Here is an 18,527-nt window from a genome sequence, read left to right as displayed (position 1 = left end):
TAGTCGGACAAGTAAAAAATAAATGTGATAAATATGTAACGTTATCTGAAAATAAAGTGTTAGTTTGAGCCGAAGCGGAACCTGTTCCAGTTGAGCTATGTACTGCCTACCCTTTTTTTTATCTAGAGCTGCTGTTATAATGGTACAATACATCTGATTATAATGGTGACCTGGAGAAACCCGTCGGATGTCACGGCCGCAAAGAGTTGGCAAACCGCCAAAACAGCGCGAATTAAAAAAAAAAATTTTGGGAATTTAAAATGTGATTCAGCTACTTCCATTTCCATACTACAACATGGGGATTTTTTTCCAGAAAACGAAAGGGAAAGTGTTTATTTTTAAGGTTTTGTGAATGTAGTGAGCTAGCAAAACTGAGAGTTAGGCTGTTGCTACAGCTGACAAAGAGGGCTGCATTCTAATGACGATTATGATTATAACGAGAGGAGCAGTCTCACAAGCTGCTGCAGTGTCCAGAAATGAATACACATAACACTAGCTAATAAAAAATACATTAGTCCAGCATCTAAGTTAGTTTGGAAGTTTTTGTATCTTGCTTCTCAGTAGAATTAGAATGTAACAGAACAGAACATTTAAAGGCATTTTTCTCACTTTGTCCTTTTTTTTGCATGGACAATTCATGTAAACTCTGTTACTGAGTGTGAGAGAGACGGAGAGAGAGGGCTTTGAATGTGGACCCAGCTCAAATTATATTGTTAAATAAAAAGATAAAACATTCTAACTAAGTATTGTTTTGTCATGGTAATTGAGTTAATTTAGCAGAAGAATGTCCCTTTTAAAGTGCAATATGTAACTTTTCTTGAGTATCAATTTTGGTTATATAGTTCTCTATTCTTGAAGACAGAACTTCTAGATGGACAATGTGCTATTTTAATTGTTCTCACCCCACCATAACTCAAAATACAGGCCTATTTTGCTTCAATATTTACAAACAATACACGGGTTAACAAACCTTTTATGGTTTTAAAGTACATCTAAAACTACTTTTTAGCTCCTCTTGCAAACTGCTATTCCTTGTATCAAGAGCTTGTCAGAGCTAAAAGATAGATTTAGATATTTAAAAAAAACCTTTAAGAAGTCTCAAGAGGTTATGTTTTCATAGTTTAGCCTTTGCTAAACGCCCCCCCACCCCCTTCAGACACCCACCACCACACCAAGAGATCAACTCCACAGGAAAAACTGGACAGTGCTTCTCTAGCGGACCGAATATCACAGAGACAAATAAACCTAGAGAGCAGTGCATTATGTTAAAAGCTGCCATGCTTCATTTCCAAGCGTTACACTGCTGTGTCAAATTCATATTGTTTGAGAGCTGCCGCAGGCTTCCCCTGTTAAATACTGCATCATAAGAAAAAATGATCGCCTTGCTGACAGATAAACAGTGCAGCGACAGGATGTCAAATTCACACAAAACAAGAAGAAAAAAAAACGTTTTCAATTCGTCATGTAGGCAGAAGATACGTACATGCATTCCTAAAATACTACACAACCAGTTTAACTTTGAAAGAAGCCAAAAGGGCTTTAGCGACCAACCCTAAAAGGGGCAGGGTTACGCACATATTAAAGACATCCACGACCCAGCATCCTTACCCAGTCCCTGAGGCATCCCACAGAGAGAAGAGTGGCTTTAGAGAGAAGACACTGACTCTCCAGCACTGCTGCCCCAAGATGACCTCTGGTGAGTGAACTACGGCTACATCCAGCTTCCAGACAAAGTTCTGTATGAAAGAACTGCATTTCAAAAAAGCCTTTTCAAAACCTGTTAAAATTAAATGCATTATTACCATTATGACAGATTTCAAATAATAATACTATAATTTATTATTGTTATTATTGTTGTTGTTGTTAACCTGTTACCATTCATATAAGAATTATTCTTGTCACCATATCAGTACTGCACTCTAAAAACACTGCTTTGGCCGTTGTCAGTCAACTTATATTGACATTACTCGTTTTTTAACCTTTTTTCATAAGCTGCCTTTGATTCTATTTCCTGCTGAAATAAACAGGCTGGATTTGTCAGAAAGCCTTTCTACTGGAAAGCATCCAAAGCATTCTTCCTTGTGTTTACACAGTCAGGCTTAGTTACCTGAATGCACCTCAAAAACATTTTTAAGCTAGCATTAGCTAGCTAGCTAATTCTGTCATTATGAAGTTGGAGCTTATGTTGCACATACGATCTCTTACATTCAAATTGGGTTTTTTCCTGCAATAATGAATAAATACTGATAAAGGATTGTCAGTGGCTTGTCAGCTGTAATGTAGGATTTTTAAGTGCCACTAAAATACTAATACATAAATTGATGCAATTACTATAATAAAAGTAATTTAATACATTTGAATACATTACACCTGCACACAATAAGCTAGCTGAATACACATGCTATTACAATTATACTATTACTGAAAATACAAAGTTAAAATACATAAATACATTCAATGTATTTAACCCCGGTTATCTCCTGTGGAGATTCTAGGTCATCCTTGTAAATCAAATATGTTGGATTTTCTGAATCCTGCTATTTTAACCACTGAACCCCTCGTTTGATGTCCAGCAGTCTGAATACCGAACACAACTGCAGCAACTGTTAAAACCACTCACTTATCCAACAGTGTAAACTAAATGTATTCAATTTAATTTGTTAATTATCATTGAATATATCAATAATTAATTAAATCACCAAATTTGTTTATATGCAGAGTAATTGTTGGATCAACCCTTATCAAATGTCCAACTCACTACCAGATTAAAATAAAGAAATGTATTAAGCTACAACAGCTATTCGTGGTTGCGTTAGCTAGCTAGCTAACGTAGTTAGCGTACGTTAGCTGTACGAACGTTACTGAGCTGGCATCACAAATAATTTTATTTTGCCGACGTTACACTTCTAAGTCTAATTTTAGCTCGCTAATAGCCTAATTTTAGTTAATCACAATTAGCTGCATCATGTATAGCCAGTATCATCAACCCTGTGCTGCCCTGCACAAACCTGAAGCTAGCTGCTCTGCACTCTCCGGCTGAGCTGCTGACTGGCTCTCAACATCCGCTGCAACAAATAACAAATATTTATAAGTGTCTGACATAACTATAGAAACAAAAGGAGATGATATGTGGCTACATGTCAAATATATGTCTTTTATGATTATTATTGGTTATTTCTAAATAATGTGTAGTTGCACGAGACCGCTAAGAGGATACAATGGGAAGCTCCGGCCCCTCCCTCAGCCTTGTAAAATTGAGCAACTCATCCATAGACATGTCTATGAACCCATCAACCGAGTTGCTCGGGGTGAACGCCCTGTTATTCCCTCAAATTATAAATTGCCTCCTAGAATTTTGGTGCCCTCAAATTACCAATTAGTTACATCAAATTAGTTATTCTTACAGTCAAATTACTGAATTTGTTCTCCCACATTATCAATGTGCCCTCAAATTACTAAATGGTGTTCTCAAATGACTAATTTTCTTCCCCTGAATTAGTCATTTGGCCATCAAATTACTTCCTTTGTTCCCACAAAATGGTAATTATATAAGTGTGTTACATTTTCTCAGATATTGGTCCAATTTCCTCCCTTTTCCTCTCTTTGGTCTCTTGACACTGCATGCTCGGAACACTGCACAATACCAAACATGAGTTGCTGCCATAACCAGAGAGATGGAAATGGAAGGCATTATTTAAGAATAGCTAAATTTAAACAAGGGAACAAATTATTAATTTTTGGCCAAATATGCGTAATTCCAGAGTTGTGGACACAAATGACTAATTTAATGACGTGTGGGATTGTGCGTTGTAGAGTGATCTATGGCACTGGCCATAAGTTGATTTGTGTTTGTCAGACAGATCTGTGGCTCTAATAATGAGTTGTATTCTGTGTTTTAGATCTCTCCAAAGTGGATCTCCTCTGTGAGAAGAACAATGAGGCCCACAAGACAAAAAAAATGTCTACAGAGCGGCTGATCATCAGACGAGGGCAGACCTTCCTGCTTACTCTCCACTCCAGCAGTGCCCGAAGCCTCAAGCCTGACTCCTTGGAACTCACCGTCCAAACAGGTGAGCAATCGCTCTCTGCTCTTTAGTGATGAGCTCGCTAAAAGTATATAATAAGGGGCTATCACACTTTGCTGTGTCCCATTAGCCTCTTCATAAGGAAACTGAGGATCACAGATTCAGTCCCTGATGCTTTTTGTAAGTGTGGTTTGTTAGGGAGATGTAAGGCTGCTGCTCATCCATGGAGGGAATGGTTACTGACGATGTGTCATGTACAGACTCACAGAAAAGACACTCAGGTATAAACAGGTCTCTTTTTAAATGTAGTTGTATTTGAGATGTTGATGGCAAAGTCAGAAATACTACACTGACTAGCTGTATAGTTATCTGTAATCTGGCCCGGGGATGTAAAATATATTAGCACAGTGGATAGAGGATCATTAACTCTGAGAAAAAACAAGGGCTTCCAGCTCACCGGATGACTGAAGTTAATCAGCTGGACAGACAGCACATGCTTAATTATCTGGAGAACAATTACAAAGAGTTTTATACTATTTCGTAGACTCATTGACACGGAAAAGTGTAATGAATTATTTTTTCACCCAGAAAAGAGGATAAATATCCTTGGAATGTTACTTGTTCAAGTTGCAACAAGTTGCCACTGTGTTGCCACATGCCCATACTTACATTCCAAACATTTTAAAACTGTTATTGACAGGTATCCTCCCTGATGTTATTTCATGAGTAAATGATATGTTGTTACCATTAAGTGAGCAGGCGTCATTCCGTTTTTCCATTTGTTTGGAACACTAGAAGGATCGAAGTTTGGGAAATTCTCACCATAAGCCAATCGGACGACTGACTGAAAATCTAGCAATAGGGGGAAAAAAAGAAATCAAACTAATATTGTGCTTTTATGATCCAGGACCCAAGCCCTCAGAAGATTTAGGGACCAAGTGTGTGTTTGGTGTCTCACGGAAAAGTCTGGCAAATAAGTCCTGGGATGCTAAGGTCCAGGAGACTTCCGCTACATCAGTCACCCTGGCCATCACTAGCCCGGCGGACGCCAGCATTGGGGAGTACACCCTCTCTGTGACGACGAACCCCAATATGACCGTGAGCCACAGGGCTGGGGCCTTTGTCCTCCTGTTTAACCCTTGGTGTGAAGGTGAGTGTGCTGTCTCTCTGTGCAAAGAACTTTCCAGAAACACGTCAGGGATAAACAACTCTGCTTATTTCTATACCCAGCTACCTCACTTTAATTTTCGAAATGGCTTTAAACACCAATGTAGTTTCAGAAGTTGGCATGAAATCCTGAAGCAGGCACTAACGTGCAATTGTGCACTCATTTAAGCTGTGCTCTGTATATAACCCCTTATTAAACTGGCACTGTGTGTATAACCTCTCATTAATGCTGTGTTGTGTGTATAAGCTCTCATTAATGCTGTGCTGTGTGTATAACCCCCTATTAAACTGGCACTGGGTGTATAAGCTCTCATTAAAGATGTGCTGTGTGTATAAGAACTCATTAAAGCCACACTGTGTATAAACACTCATTACAACTGTGCACTGTGTTTAAGTGCTTATTAATTCTGTGCTGTGTGTATAAGCACTCATTAAAGTGGCACTCAGTGTATAAGCGCTCATTTAAGCTGTGCTGTGTGTATAACGTCTGCACTCGCAGAATGAGAACACAAGTATTCCAGTGCCATATATTTTAACGAAAAGAAGCAGTTCGTTTTCACTGCAAACAAAACATGAAAGCTTTTAGCTGACCTTGTATGCAGACACTCGCTCTCAACTCGCTTAGCTTGCCAGTACTCCAGCAAAGCCTGCTACCAAGCACATTTTCAGTATCACACTCCTTTTCTCTAACAGAAATTAAGTATCCCATTAGCCAAGGGATGTAGGTTGTAGGGATGTGAAAAATTAATTGATCTCTAGTAATATTTTCAGAATACGAAAACTGTTATTTTCTCACTCTTCCCTACTGCTATGCTGGCGCATTTCATCATAGACGGCAACAGTGACAGCTTCATAGAAGCAAATAAAGTATTCTGAAACCACAAATTACAAGGCTCCACATCATCAGCAAACAATCAATGTGCAGCTTTTCATTACTTCTTAAAACATATTGTATTAGGGGCGAACAGGCAGATTTGAGTACCAAATACAACAAATATGACCTTATCTGTCCTCGGCTGGTCGGCCTCTTGGGATGCACCAAAACAATCGCGCCCATGGGGTTTTTTCTCATCGTGCTTGACATTGGCTGCAGGTTGTCTTTGGTAGGCTACCGATGCCAGACCCTCTGTCAAAGAAAGAGTTAACTTGGGAAATTTTGAGTTTTATTTTAAAATTGTGGTTAAATCGGATTTTTAAATTTCGTAAGTCAGAAGACAGATCACAACAGAAACCCCTGCCGGCGGTGGCATGAGAAAGGTTCAGTTGAGGAAATTTTGTCGATGTGAAAAGGGAGGCCTTATGGGACATGGAGTTTTAGACTATTTTGGCAATCTAAAAACACAAAACAGGGCATTTTAATCATTGAAATTTCCTCATTCATTGCAATATAGTTAAATCCTGAAACACATACTTCGAACTCAGACTTAAACGCTAAATAGTCTGCTTATATTTAGCTTTCACCGCTTTATTTAATAGGGAGGAGTATAACGGAAGTATCGTTTCGGAAAATTCCGCTTTGCCTCCCTATAAGCCCTCATTAAAGCTATGTTGTGTGTATAAGCCCTTATTAAAGCTATGTTGTGTGTATAAGCCCTTATTAAAGCTGTGTTGTGTGTATAAGCCCTTATTAAAGTGGCACAGTGTGTATAAGTGTTCATTAAAGCCATGCAGTGTGTACAAGTGCATATTAACGCCATTCTGTGTGCATTCACAGAGGACTGGGTGCACTTGGCCGATGAAAAGGAAAGACAGGAGTATGTGATGAACGAACATGGCCTGATATTCAGAGGAGCAAGTGACTACATTCATGAGTTGGCCTGGGATTTTGGACAGGTAATGGAGCCAGAATGCATAAGACTTCCTGCATTGACATCAGCACAGATGTGACCATGCCTGCTGACATATCAAAACACCTGTAGTTCTTAAAGGGCTGCTGGGTAGCTCATTTAGGTAAGGCACCATGCTGTAGTGCATGGATGAACCCCATGGACCTGGATTGAATCCAGACTCTGCCAGTGCCGCCTGGGGCAAAACTGGAGAACTGTGGATGCCCACACTCTGCTGATTCGGCAGTGGGGTTTGTGCATGAACTTTGGGTGCCAAATTTATGAATAAAAAGAGTTGTTGTTTGGAAGATACCTTCCCAAATCACTTTGCTTTGAAGCAATCACAGACTGGCCTGACAACTCTTGCATATGTCACATTATAGATTTATATAACAGCCTATAACATCCCTTCAGAAGCCAGTAAATATGTGTCCACTGTACTCTGTGATAGGAGATCTTTCTGATGCTTTCAGTTTGAAGCTGACATCCTTGACATCTGCTTAAAAATGCTGGACCTCAACCCCAAATGTAAGAAGAACGCAGCCGAGGATTTCTCCGCACGCTGCAACCCCATCTATGTCAGCAGAGTGGTCAGCGCTATGGTATATCCATCCCTACACCCCAACACACACCCCAATACAACCTACACATACACTTCTACACCCTAACACACACCCCAATACAACCTACACACACACCCCTCTGCACCCTAACACACAAACCAATACAACCTATACACACACCCCTACACCCTAACACACACCCCTTTACAACCTACACACAAACCCCTACACCCTAACACACAACCCTTTACAACCTACACACACACCCCTACACCCTAACACACACCCCAATTCAACCTACACATACACTTCTACACCCTAACATACACCCCAATACAACCTACACACACACCCCTCTGCACCCTAACACACAAACCAATACAACCTATACACACACCCCTACACCCTAACACACACCCCTTTACAACCTACACACAAACCCCTACACCCTAACACACAACCCTTTACAACCTACACACACCCCTACACCCTAACACACACCCCAATACAACCTACACACACACCCCTACACCCTAACACACACCCCAATACAACCTATACCCACACCCCAATGCAACCTACACACACACCCCTATATACCCTAAAACACACCCCAGTACAACCTATACACACACCCCTACACCCTAACACACACACCAAAACAACCTACACACACACCCCTACACCCAATACACACCCCTTTACAACCTACACACACACCCCTCTGCACCCTAACACACACACCCCAATACAACCTATACCCACACCCCAATGCAACCTACACACACACCCCTATATACCCTAAAATACACCCCAGTACAACCTATACACACACCCCTACACCCTAACACACACACCAAAACAACCTATATACACACCCCTACACCCTAACACACACCCCTTTACAACCTACACACACACCCCTACACCCTAACACACACCCCTTTACAACCTACACACACACCCCTACACCCTACACACCTCCCAACAGCCTAACACACCATCCGCATACACAACCCTACACACACCCCTCTACACCATAACATACCCCCCTACACCCTTACAACCACCCCTCTATACCCTAAAGCCTGATTTATACTTTGTCGTACAACCCTTTCGAAAAGTGTCGTGTGAAAAAATGAAAGCGTCGCACCTGTTAAGTTCATTTGTTGCACGCCATAAATTTTGCCACAAAATGGCTCACTCAAGGGAACAGAGCAAGGGAAGTGAATGTATTAAACTGTAACTGAATCCAGCCTATAAGAGAGTGTTTTTATAGGTCTTGGCATTGGTGAGTGCGACAAGTACAGCTGCGGGAGTCGGTTGGTGTGGATTTTATAAAATCGGGCCTGTGCAGACTTCTGAGATCTCTCCAGGTCTTACAGTCTGGGTTTAGAGACTTGCAAAGACTTCCCAGTCTCTGTGTGTATGAATATGAATGTGAAATAAAGCCACTTGCTTCTCTTCGTCAGATCAACAGTAATGATGACAGAGGCGTGCTAGAGGGCAATTGGAGCAATTCTTTTTGGGGCGGAGTGTCTCCATCGCACTGGAATGGCAGCGTGGACATCCTGAGGACGTGGAAGGAGTCTGACTACCACCCCGTCAAATATGGCCAGTGCTGGGTGTTCGGTGGGGTCATGTGCACAGGTGAGGGAAGCTGTCGACATGCTGTCAACATACTCTCAACATGCTCTTAACAAACTCTCAACAATTACACTAATAATGCTGCCATTTTAAATACACTGGTAACCCGGTCATTTTAAATACTTTTACCTCTCAATCTTACGGCTGTGCATATGAGCGCAAGAATTGTGGATGGAATCAGCAAGATATAAAATCGCAATCTAACGAGACTAGTAACAATAATCTATTTTCTATATGGATTTTATTTTTTTAAGTCCTGAGGTGCTTGGGAATCCCCTGTCGTGTGGTCACAAATTTCTTGTCTGCTCATGATACTCATGGAAATCTGTTGATCGATGAATACTACTCTGACCATGGTGTGCAACCCAAGGAGAGCGAAGACAGTATATGGTGAGTTCCACAATTTCCTGCCAGGTTACTCAATCGCAAATCCTGTCCACATTCAACTAACTTGTTTCTCATACACAAGTTTGAATGAATCGCTTGGCCTTGGCTGTGAGGAACTCCTCTCAGTTCTGAGATTATGCACTTAACAGGAAACTTAACTTAGAATATTGGGACAGGCATTATCAGGATTTTATCGATTCGATACCACTATTGATACAGCTTTAACAATCAAATGCTTTATTGATATCGTTCAATACGTTTTGTTATTTGGAGGAAAAAAGACAATTTTTCAGAACAGAACATAGCAAGTGTACAATTTTCAGCAGCAATATTGTAAATATTGTAAAAAGCAAAATATAATGTATACCAACAAAGAATAAATATCAATAAAATAAATAATATGCTTTACAACAAAAAGCATAAAAGAAATTCAGCAGCATACAGCAGTAAACGAAGGCAACGATCATGGGACCAGATTACATTAATATTACAGGGAAGGGCCATAAGCCAGGAGGTACCTTATACATAGGAGCGACAAAGGAAGGCTTTTGTTTCCTCCTCGTAGCTACGTGGTATCACCATCACACACGCTAATTTAAAGGCATACTATGCAGGAGTTTTTTAACCTGTGTCAGTTTCAGCTCTTTAGCCATTTTGTTTAAATATGCAATTCTACAGGAAATCAGGAAGGGGGCAAATACTTTTTCACAGCATTGTATGTCTAACCTAAGATAGAGGAGGAGGAGGAGGAGGAGGATGGTCCAGCTGCAGGGGGAATTTGAGAGGTTTCACATTTCTGCTTCAAATGGTGAACCTCAGAACGGTGCTTTAACATCCTCTTATCTTTTCACTTTTGTGAAATTTAGCCAAGGCTGGGACCACTTTGGGTGCTCAGCCCTGTTGTCAGCAAGTGAGTGAGGGAGTGGCAGATGAGCTTATTTATTCTAATTTAGCAGCAAGAATGAATATTTGAATGACAGGACCTGCTAGTCTCGATAGCAGAATTTATAACATTGGCCCTTTTCAATTCGCCGGTTTTGGGAAGCTGAGTACTGCTTCCATTGCAGAATCGGGTTTCAATGCCCATCCCCACAGTAATACCTGCCATACATATACCTATTATTATGTACGATTATTAAATATTCCAACTGATCTACTGTCTGTTACATGCCAGAAATAGAAATTGCTTTGGTCTTTAAATGAAGACTCAAAAATAACTTTTTAGCCTCTCATTAACCCTTTAAGATGTAAGATTGCAAATATGTGATTAGAATGTTCTTCACTGAACATTCTACTGCTGATGTAACAATCACTACTAAAAGCAATGGAGTTCTAGAGCACTGACTTAGAATTTTGAAAAAAAAAACATTCCAAAAACGTACTCTTCAATGGGTTAAACTCCTGCCCACTATGTTCCAAATCTATATCCAACTTGAGTTTGCTGGTATAAATGCCGTTTTAGATGAAAAAGGATTGATTGATTGATTAATTGATTAAATGAACCCTCCTGATCTGATCTCTGGTCTGTATGCACACAGGAACTATCATGTGTGGGTAGAAGGTTGGATGAGACGTCCTGATCTCCCTGGAAAACCACTTTATGATGGCTGGCAGGTTCTGGACCCCACCCCTCAGGAGCTTAGTGAAGGTACGGTCCATTTCCCATCCTGCACTGTCTAGAAATCAGTACATTCAGAACTTGGGCTCCAAACATGCTGCAGATACAGAGTTATGTTAACGTATTACCAGACCCAGTAGGCCCTTAGCTATGCTAATGGATCAACAGACTCAGTAGGTATTTAGCTAGGTTAACGCCTCTCCTACAGACCCAGTAGGTCCTTAGCTATGCTAATGCCTTACCAGACCCAGTAGGTACTTAGCAGACCACTATGTGCGTAGCTAGGCTAATGCATTACCAGCCCAAACCTGTCTGAATATGGTGGCTGTGCAGCCACTCACACTGTATATGCCAGGGATACACTGGCTCAGTCCCCCTATCTCTGTACCCCAGGGGTACACTGGCTCAGTCCCTCTCTCTTTCTCTCTGTACCCCAGGGGTACACTGCTGTGGCCCAGCTGCAGTGAAGGCTATACTTGAGGGACACACAGAGCTGAAGTATGACCTGCCTTTCGTCTTCGCCGAGGTCAATGCGGACCGGGTCACTTGGCTAATCATGGCCGACGGGTCACAGAAGAGGATCATGACGGAAACAAAGTTAGTGGGTCAGAACATCAGCACTAAATCAGTGGGCAGTGACAAACGACTTGACATCACTGCAAACTACAAGTATCCGGAAGGTAAGCCAGAGGAAATGGGATTCCTCACTGTGGATTTACTGTCATTCTGCATGAAAAGGATCCTCCTGTCAATTATCAGTATTTGAATGATATAATGATAAGAATGATTCACCTGTCACCTCTGTGTCACGTATGATACATTAGCCCATAACAAAGAAAATGTACAGATCCCCCTGCAAAAGAAACAATGTCAGCTTTCTGAAACATCTCCTTTGTTGAGCTTTGCCTCTTTTCAAAACAACATTGACAAAACGCCCCGGAACACTGGCGTGCTTTGGTTGCGACTTTGTGCGGATATGCAGAGTTGGCATACTTCGTAGAAAGCACAAATTAAGCTCTGTGGATGTTCGTAAGCAGCCGGGGCATTATATTTCGAAAGAGACATCGTTCAGTTTTTGTAATGTAATTTTTGCTGCCTGGACGCCACAAAAGCTAGCGACCCGTAAAGGTCCCTTGTGCCAGGGTGAGCTGCAGTAGATTTCTAGAAAACTCATAAAATCTCAGAGAGACTATAATTAGTAATAGTACTCTGGATACTGTTTCACCTGATCGCAGACTATTGTACAAAGAAAGCATAACAGCGTTTGAGATAAGTTTGCTTATTGAACAATACATAAAACAGATGGCAGTTGGAAGATAAACATATGTTTTTCTGATGTTTAATAAGGGTCTCAAACGCAAGGGCCCCTGCATGAACGGACTTATTTATGTTCGGCTAGCTCTCCGTGAGAGGATCATGGGTCCTCCCAACCCACAGGTCCGGGAGGAGCTGCCCCTGCCTATACCTCCGCCCCTGCCCCATCTAGTGAATGTCTATATAGGTCACTAAGTAGACCTTAGTGACCATGTTTTCTTTCTAGATATGTATCACAGTGCATTGTGGGATAGTTTTAGTACCCTAAAATGTGTGCTAAATTTGATTTGAGAGTTTGAATACTACACCAAGATGGCTGATGGAAGTTTTTCTGTGAACATTAGGTACAGAGAAGGAAAGGGAAGCGTTCAGAGAAGCAGTGAGGAGATCTGAAAAACTCAGCGAACCAGAGCCAGCCCCAGAGCCACCCCCTCCCAAAATCTCAGTCAAGATCGAAGAGCAGAGCAAGCCAATCAACGGCACGGACATCGACCTGGTGATCCGACTGCAGAGCCCCACGCTGCGTGATCTGGTGCTCAATGTCAACGCCCAGGTCATGCTGTATAACGGTGTACTTAAATCTGACATATGCAGTGAAGAAAAGGAAGTACGGGTCCTGCCAGACAAAGGTAAAAAAACTTTTCTGCTGTCCTGAACACGGTTGCCTTTTGCATCCACTCTAGCATTGCATATCAGTTACCTTACGCACTCTCATGCTACAGTAGCATTTCAGTTACCTTACGCACTCTCATGCTACAGTAGCATTTCAGTTACCTTATGCACTCTCATGCTACAGTAGCATTTCAGTTACCTTACGCACTCTCATGCTACAGTAGCATTTTAGTTACCTTACGCACTCTCATGCTACAGTAGCATTTCAGTTACCTTACGCACTCCCATGCTACAGTAGCATTTCAGTTACCTTACGCACTCTCATGCTACAGTAGCATTTCAGTAACGTCACACACACATACTCTCACACACGCACAAACACACACACGTTCATGTAAAATTTCAGTAACCTTACACACACCATGCTAGTGTATAATTTCAATAACTCGACAGACACATCATGCTTGTGTAGCATTTCAGTGACCTTAAGTACACTCACATACTAACATGGGATTTCAGGCTTGCTGTTTAGGAATGTTACATCACAAACATATGAAAACATGATTAAAAGGTGAAAAGCTCTCGTTTGTGATTGGCAGAGCTGACGGTCCCTTTCCGGATTCCCTTCTCCAAATATGGGAGTCACATACAGGGAAACAACAGCATCAAAGTGACAGCCGTAGCCAAGGACAAGCAGCACACTGAGGTGGTGTACCTGGCAGAGAAGAACATTGTACCTGAAAATCCCCCCATCAGCATCACTGTGAGTCCTGCACACTCTCCTACTGAAGATACATCCTGGGCTATTGAAACACTGCGGGGATGACATCACTGAACCAGATTCAAATAATAATAATACTAATCCAGCAAGCAAGGTGCTTGGTTCGAATCCCGGCCAAGGAATTTCTGTGTGGAGTTTGCATGCTCTCCCCATGTCTGCGTGGGTTTCATTTGGGTACTCCGGTTTCCTCCCACAGACCAAACACATGCAGGTTAGGTTAATTGGAGAGTCTAAATAGCCCCTTGGTACCAGTGTATGAGTGAATGGTGAGTGAATGGTGTGTGTGCCCTGCGATGGACTGGCGATATGCCTCTCGCCCAGTGCATGCTGGGATAGGCTCCAGCACTTCCTGCCACCCTGACCAAGAACATGCATGTATAGATAATGGATGGATAGCTGTGCAGAAATTAAGCTCTGTGGATGTACATGAGTAACCGTGGCAGTACATTTGGAAAGAGACGTTGCTGTAAAGCTTTTTGAATGTAAATATTTGGCACATTGAGGGCCTGAAAAATATGGGTCTTTTGAGGCCCGTTGCATCAAGGTGAGCTTCAGCGAAAATCTAAAAAACTCATCAAATCTCAGCAAACTATCTGTATGATAGATAGTACTCCGGGTAAGTGGAGATTACTCTGGGTCAGAGGAGACATTAAGCTACTGTACTTCCTTACCATTGTGGCAAGCCGAACAACAGTGCTGTAAACTAGCAATAATTAAATTTGATTATTATTAAACGACTAAAAAATATGAAAATTTGTAAAATACGAAAATTTGTCACACAAAGCACTTTAATACTGTAGATCAAATAAAACAGAATAAAGATAATGGACATTGAGGAAACAGTAAAACAGGTAACACAGTAATACCTAAGACCAACCAAACAAAGCCTTGTTGCACCTTTGCCCAGGTGAGCAGGTGTTCAGCATAGCAGAATAAATGTCAGAAAGCAGCATGGCTGGCGGGCGCCTCTCTGATATTTGGGCGTGTGAATATGTCACAACTAACTCCACTGACACAGATACTGAACAAAGGCGGGCACATACATGACTGGGTTTATGGAATTTGTTTTTATGAATATTTATAACTGTACCCATGCTTGAAATATGGGTAGAGTTATAAACAGCGTTTCTCGCTGGAATCATTCCAGGTCACTGGAGATCCTGTGCAGTTCCGAGACTTGCAGGCAGAGGTCCGGTTTGATAACCCCTTACCTGTGGCCCTGACTAACTGCTCCATAACCATCACTGCCAGTGGCTTATTGAGCAAATCAGTCGTATCCAGGTGAGTGTTAGCTGCACGGTTTCCAACACAGCAGGAGTGTTTCATCTGACTGATATGATTGCTGGAATGTACAAAAGTGAATATGACCTTGGCAACAGCTATAGCAGAAATGAAAAAGAAAACCAAACAATTTTTGTTGCCTGTCGACAGTTTATGTCATGGTGATTCCTGAATTCAGTTCTTGAATTTGAATCGATATTGGTTTCAGGATGCAGAATTTGAGTGAAATGAAACTGAGCTGAATTAAATATTATGGCAATGCTAATATTAATTTTCATTTATCACTTTACACTATGTATACTTTCATATCCATGGCATATTGCTACAAGAAATATAACTAAATTTAACACAGATAAAATCAGGTTTTATGAAGCATTACTGCCTTTGTGGAATAATTCAGTGTTCATTCAGAATGTACTCTATCGGTGTAAAGTCTATTAAAACAGGGTTGATTTAGTTCTAAAGAATTTGCTGTGTGTGCTTCTCTGCAGGCTGGCGTCTCTGGGCCCAGACCTGCGGGTTCGAGTCCTGGTACCCTTTACACCCTACAGAGCTGGAACCAAGAAGATGGTGGCTGATTTCGACTCTGACCAGTTCCGGGACATCAAAACCAGCTGCAACATCAATATTAAACCCTTTCTCGGTGCCTAAAGTACAAGGTAGCTGTTAATTCCCTATAAAGGGACTAAGCTACAATGTAATGTTAGATCCTTTTATTCTATTGTGAAACTTGAGGAAGATGGAAAAACATGGATTTGACTTATTTTCTGCAGCTTTTGTAATGAGTGTGTAGCCTGTGGATGATTATATGAGCAGCTCAGAGCTGGAATAAAGCCCCTTTACTTGCATAGGAAAAAAATAAAAATTCTGTCATTCCACCTGCTGGAATAACAACACTGCACTGTCGTCATGAATCATAATTCCTGACAATATTCATAACACACAAAACATATTCGTGAAAACAAATGAACCAACGCATCCATTTGACAAATGCAAAGTCAATCACGAGACCTTAGAGTAAAAAGGAAGAAGCACTACAATGCCCACATTAGTGGAAGAGAAAAGCTTTTTTTTATTTCTTCACACAGCTCTTAATGGTCTGCCCATAATCATTTCACGCTACAATGAAATGTAAACACCGCAGAGCAGAGCTTATATAAATACTTGCTTTTATTCAGTAATGAAAATAAAGGGGTACACTGTGTACCTCAGGAGCCTGCATTTTTACCAGAGGAAGCTTCATGCTTTCAGAAAGGAGTCGCAGGCGTACGCGTTGGGAGCGCAGGCCTGAACACTCGTGCCTGAACACACGCGCACGCGCCCACACGCTCCCCTCGAACCCGGGCCTCAGTGGCAGGCCTGCGCCAGGGTTTTGGCTTTCTGCAGGTTGTGATCCACTGCCCCGTTCAGGAACTGCACCCAGCCCTGCTCCGCCTCCATACACACGTGGCTCGCCCTGATTGGAGGGGAACAAACCAAAGGGAAATGAGAGAACCAATTTTTGAAGTCGTTATTCTTACAGAAAATCACAAACACCCACATACTCATAATCAAAATCACACACACCACACACTCATAATCAAAATCACACACACCACAAACACATAAACAAAATCACACACACCCACATACTCATAATCAAAATCACACACACTCATAATCAAAATCTCACACACCACACACTCATAAAAAAATGATCACACACACCACACACTCATAAACAAAATCACAAACACCCACATACTCATAATCAAAATCACACACACCACACACTCGTAAACAAAATCACACACACCCACACACTCATAATCAAAATCTCACACACCACACACTCATAACCTAAACCACACACACCACACACTCAAACAAAATCACAAACACCCACATGCTCTTAATCAAAATCTCACACACCCACATGCACTTACACAAAATCACAAACATACTGTTACAATACTCTTACACAAAATTACACACACCCACGCAGTCATATACAAAATCACACACACCCACGCAGTCATATACAAAATCACACACACCCACGCAGTCATATACAAAATCACACACACCCACGCAGTCATATACAAAATCACCCACACCCACGCAGTCATATACAAAATCACCCACACCCACGCAGTCATATACAAAATCACCCACACCCACGCAGTCATACACAAAATCACACACACCCACGCAGTCATACACAAAATCACACACACCCACGCAGTCATACACAAAATCACACACACCCACGCAGTCATATACAAAATCACCCACACCCACGCAGTCATATACAAAATCACACACACCCACGCAGTCATATACAAAATCACCCACACCCACGCAGTCATATACAAAATCACCCACACCCACGCAGTCATATACAAAATCACACACACCCACGCAGTCATGCAAAAAATCACACGCAACCACACGCTCTCACAAAAAAATCACAAACACTCTCACACAAAACCACCACACAGTCCTGCAGAAAATCACTCAAACCCACGTTCTTACACGGAATCCCACAAATCCACACGCTCTCAGCCTCTCACACAAAATCACACCCTCCCACATGCTCTTACAGAACGGTACACAATAAATACACAAAGCGATTGCTCGTCACTTGGTTCTACCCTCAGTCCCAATTCAAACAGCGATCTCAGGACATCTGCCCTGATTCAATCCAAATTCTGTCCTTAAATTCCAGAGTTTTTGTTGAGAGAAGGAACTCTCGCATTTTTTTTTGTTGCTGGTCAAACTTAAGGGCAAACAGTGGCTGAATGCATTCTTCTTCCAGCCAAAGACAGCCTCCTTTCAGCAGGAAGAGTCATTTCTCTTTCCACGCAGACCCGTACGCTGTCGGTGTGACTGAGATGTTTTCATTGCGAGTCAGGTCTGCGCGCCTCAGCGTGCGGACTGTTTGACAACGAAGCTGGACTGGAGTTACCCAGCGAGTGCCTCCAGAGAAGCAGGTCAGAGGTGTGAAAATGCGCGGCGATAAAAGATCAGTCGTGTGCGGACTGCGGAACGGGGCACACGCACCGCACACGCACCGCACACAACGCACGCACCGCACACGCTGCACGCACCGCACACGCACCACACACACCACACGCACCGCACACACCGCACACACCACACGCACCGCACGCACTGCACACACCGCACGCACCGCTGCCAAAACCGGAACAACAGGCCGGGACAGAACTGAGCCGGTTTTCTCTCCGTCACTTGATCGTAGATCAGATCGGCAACAAAGGCGATGACACAAGGTGCAATGGAGCATAGAACTCTACTGCTGTCCGA

The 18,527-nt window shown here is 42.1% G+C and overlaps 1 protein-coding gene across 1 annotated transcript; it reads left to right on the top strand.

The window, feature by feature from the left end:
* The first annotated feature begins 1,227 nt into the window (after window positions 1-1,227).
* LOC118211511 (protein-glutamine gamma-glutamyltransferase 2-like) lies at window positions 1,228-16,120 on the top strand. Its single transcript, XM_035388764.1, has 13 exons — window positions 1,228-1,696; window positions 3,900-4,070; window positions 4,933-5,175; window positions 6,907-7,025; window positions 7,492-7,620; window positions 9,054-9,231; window positions 9,483-9,618; window positions 11,154-11,263; window positions 11,671-11,913; window positions 12,892-13,176; window positions 13,759-13,922; window positions 15,088-15,221; window positions 15,713-16,120. The coding sequence occupies exons 1-13, from the start codon at window positions 1,687-1,689 to the stop codon at window positions 15,870-15,872; spliced, it is 2,082 nt and encodes a 693-aa protein (XP_035244655.1). The 5' UTR covers window positions 1,228-1,686; the 3' UTR covers window positions 15,873-16,120.
* Window positions 16,121-18,527: the final 2,407 nt, after the last annotated feature.

This window comes from Anguilla anguilla, chromosome 13 (genome assembly GCF_013347855.1).
Source record: "Anguilla anguilla isolate fAngAng1 chromosome 13, fAngAng1.pri, whole genome shotgun sequence".
NCBI lineage: Eukaryota > Metazoa > Chordata > Actinopteri > Anguilliformes > Anguillidae > Anguilla > Anguilla anguilla.
The sequence above is the reverse complement of the archived record's forward strand: the minus strand, read 5'-3'. Positions and strand labels throughout refer to the sequence as shown.

Coding starts and splice junctions, on each gene's coding strand:
- LOC118211511 (XM_035388764.1), top strand. Junction 4,071..4,932: donor GGAACTCACCGTCCAAACAG/GTGAGCAATCGC, acceptor TTTATGATCCAG/GACCCAAGCCCTCAGAAGAT. Junction 5,176..6,906: donor GTTTAACCCTTGGTGTGAAG/GTGAGTGTGCTG, acceptor GTGCATTCACAG/AGGACTGGGTGCACTTGGCC.